This window comes from Cryptomeria japonica, chromosome 11, assembly GCF_030272615.1.
Source record: "Cryptomeria japonica chromosome 11, Sugi_1.0, whole genome shotgun sequence".
Classification (NCBI taxonomy): Eukaryota; Viridiplantae; Streptophyta; class Pinopsida; order Cupressales; family Cupressaceae; genus Cryptomeria; species Cryptomeria japonica.
The window spans coordinates 169,063,149-169,066,681 of NC_081415.1; the positions used below are offsets into that span (position 1 = coordinate 169,063,149).

Below are 3,533 nucleotides of genomic sequence, written 5' to 3' on the forward strand. Positions count from 1 at the left end.
GAGGCTTACAAGATTCCTTGTACAACTCTTTGTATTCCAAAATGGTAGAATTTAGTGTCGGTAATAAGGAATCAATTTGTTTGGTATAGTCCTTAATTGTCCTGTCAAAGAATTCTTCCTTTTTCTTGTTCACCCTTTCCTTAACACTCTCTTCATTAATTTTATCCATGGTTTGAATATTTGAAGCAATGAATTTGTACAATGTGTCCAATTTACTTAAAGATCCAGCAATATGATCAACTTTACAACCTGGTGCAATCATTTGCAAAATAGGTAAAGAATCATCAATGGCCTTAAATGCTAAGGAATTGCACTCAGTAATCTTCTTAATAGAATCTAAAAGTACATCTGTCACATTCATTGGTCGGTAATCCATGGTAGAAGTTCTAGGCAGAGTGCTTGATTCTGCAATTTTTTTTTCTTCTTCTCTGGATTCCTTAACCGTTTCTGCTTCCTTGCTTCCATTTTTAACCTCTTCTTTGTCCATTGTTCCTTCTTTATTTTTATTCTTGTTTTCAACCTTTCTATCTGTCTTAATATCTGTTGGTTCAGATATACTTTGTTCATTCCTTGTTCCAGTTTCAGTTTTAGCTTCTGCTTCTATCAGTATCTCAATATTAAGTTGAGTATCATCAGGGATGGTTTCTGATTTCTTAACTTCGGTTGTTTCCTTATCCATTACTATGTTAAAGTCCTCAGTGTCCACATTCATGGTAAAAATAATTTCTGACTCCAGATCAATGTCATCTTTTGTTTCTTCCCCTACTTTCTCTTCCTCAGGCTGAGTTTCTACATGTGTCGGTGCCTTTGAAATTACTGAAGGGGTGTCCTATGTTGGTGGTGGAAGGTTATCCTTAACTATAATATCCGGTATACTTCCAATTTCACCTTTACCCTTATCTACCTTCTGATATACCTTAGTGAATGACTTATCTACCTTTTGTCTTTCCTTCTCTTCTTTCTTCTCTCTCTCAACAAAAAGTATGTCCCACTTATCTGTTGTTTTATCTGCTATCTCTTTAACTCTGCCAGCCATAAGACTGACTTGTCGATGACCACTCATGAAAATAGTTCTATTTGCCTCAGATATAAGGTCATCAATTTCCTACTTGGAATTAACAGGATGCACTATCAATAGAGCTTCCACCTTCAATTTCTTGTTGAGCTCCATAATGGACATTCTCTTTGCTTCTAATCTTAACTATAAGTCATTAGGTAGAACATCTATCACTTCAATGAGAACTTTCTTGTATATATATAGGTACAAAAGAATACTTTCTTCTATAGTTTCCTTATCTGAATCATTAAAAGAATGATAAAATTTATTTACATTTGCAAGGTTACCATCTTGGGTGATTTCATTGATCAACTCTTCTGGTTAAAGAGTATCTGGTACCTTAGGTTTATATTTCTTCTCTAGAGTGACCTTCTTCTTTGGACCACTAGGCTCCCTTACAGCCTATTGTTTCTTTCTTAGTGTCCTTGACATCTTGGGAGATGGAGCAGGTGCTGGTGAGGGTTTTCTTTTCTTCCTATCCACTCTCTTGAATTTGGCTACCTTATCACTATCAGAATCAGATGAAGTAGCCATAGGAGAGATGTACGCTACAAGTTTCTACTCTGATTGACTTTCTTTTGCACTAGCAGCAACAATGCAAAGATTCATCAATCCTTCTATAAGATCCTTTACAAATTTAGAAGAATCTTTCATTAGTTTCTCTCTTTTCTTCCTCTGCTTCTTGACTTCAACCTCTTTCTCAATTGTTTTTGCATTTCCAAATATTTCCTTTGATGGTTCCGATGGAGCATCTAAAATTATTCTAGCATAATAATCTAAGATGTGAGAATCCATCTCATATCTCGTTTCAGTAATCTAGATAGTTTTGGGTCTAACTTCCTCCATCCATATCTCATCTCTTTTTACAAAAAAGAATATTTGTTTATCATAATTGTCTACAATGCTTTGGGGAATTCTTTCCCTTTGTCTCATTTTTTTTGAAAATCCTTGAAATATTCTAATTACCAATTTATCACTGTCGGATCCCATACCGGTAATTGCCTCCTTTATTTGTTTTCCAATAGAAATATCATAGGCAAAATCCTTATGACCAATACTAGGAATCTCCTTTGAAAAGTAAAGCATTAGACACACAATCAAATTTGCATATTTAAAGGTTCCTTTCTTATCTCCTTTGATTTTGTGCAAATTCTCTAATAGTTTGTGCTTTAACCATTCACATATGTCAATTTTTGTGTTGTTTAGTATCATCCCATGAGCACTATGAATGCAGAAAATTGATACAGAGTTCAACCTATTAGTATGAGCAACTTTATAACCAATGACCATAATTGCAAATTTAACATTGCTATCTTTTATATCATTAAACCTAAGTGACCGGTTGTCAAATGTAGCACTAGTTAAGCTCATCACCTCTTTATTTGGGATTTTCTTCTTCTTCTTCTTGTCAGGCCTAGTGTCGGTGGAGGGTAAATAGTAACAACCCTTATAGCTTCCTTAGAGATCTTAAATACTGAGTCTAATCACATGAATTCACCATGAACCTTGCTAAGGACATAGCAGACAATTTCATCTGAGAATTCTGACATATGGAGGATGTTAGTGAACCCTAAATCCTCAACAACATTGTGTTCTAGTTTCACTAGCCCATGTTTGTCAATAATTATATTTGTAAACATGTTCTTCAAATCTTCAAACCCTAAACTTTCAATCTTACAATGTATGTATGCCCTAGGGCCTTCAGCAAATGCGACTCCCTTTGAGATTTTAGAAAATGTGCCAATGGAATCATCTAGTTTTTCTATCTTAGAAATTATTTCAAAAATGGGTCTAGGTTTTTTTATGTTCTCCACAATGGTAGGGTTTTCTACTAATTCAGGAATGGAGGATGAGGAAGCCATTGCATAAGATAAATACCTTTTAACTGAGAGATCGTTGAATGCTCTGAAAGACCTTTGCTGCTTCACCTTTAGAATGCCTTTTCTTAATTTCTCTCTCTTCGAATGCTTGAATTCTTAGTTAGTTGAAATGAGAAGCTACAGTGCCTTTATAACCAAAAATTAAATTACACCTGCAATAAATGCTTAACCGGTGAAGTGAAAAACTCCCCATATCTACCAATAAAGATGAATTATAACTTCTTACCATCAACCGAAGGTAAATGCATGATTTTCAACTTGTTGCCATACCCCTAAGGATTATTCCTTACTTGGATGAAGAATCTCCTGCCGATGCAGGGTTACCCTGTTCTATCGGTGCAGAGATAGACTCATCAATTCTCTGATCTCTCTTCCTGATCCATTGTTTAGAAAATTCTTTTATAAATTCATTCACCTTTTCTTTGCCTTTGTCATTAGATCCTTTGTTGCTTGCTAGTACAATCTTAGTTCTGCAAAATCTTACAATATTCCCAATATTGTTACATGCATAACAAGTTACATTGTTCCTGTGAATAGCTTTTCCATAACCTTGATCGGTTTATGTTCTGCATTGATTAGATAAATGTCCAAATTTA

The 3,533-nt window shown here is 34.7% G+C and overlaps 1 protein-coding gene across 1 annotated transcript; it reads right to left on the bottom strand.

The window, feature by feature from the left end:
• Window positions 1-216: 216 nt before the first annotated feature.
• LOC131860101 (uncharacterized) lies at window positions 217-1,036 on the bottom strand. The gene is made up of 3 exons (XM_059214466.1): window positions 917-1,036; window positions 347-829; window positions 217-249 (listed from the first exon to the last, which is right to left on the bottom strand). Exons 1-3 carry the CDS (start codon window positions 1,034-1,036, stop codon window positions 217-219), a joined length of 636 nt encoding a protein of 211 aa, XP_059070449.1.
• Between the last annotated feature and the right edge of the window lie 2,497 nt (window positions 1,037-3,533).

What these genes read in the sequence shown, in the direction of transcription:
- LOC131860101 (XM_059214466.1), bottom strand. Translation starts at nt 1,036, where the DNA reads ATGGCTGGCAGAGTTAAAGAGATAGCAGATAAAACAACAGATAAGTGG. An exon ending in TAGATAAGTCATTCACTAAG is followed by an intron (nt 830 to 916) that starts GTATATCAGAAG and finishes CCACCAACATAG; the next exon opens with GACACCCCTTCAGTAATTTC. An exon ending in GACCAATGAATGTGACAGAT is followed by an intron (nt 250 to 346) that starts GTACTTTTAGAT and finishes TGATTGCACCAG; the next exon opens with GTTGTAAAGTTGATCATATT.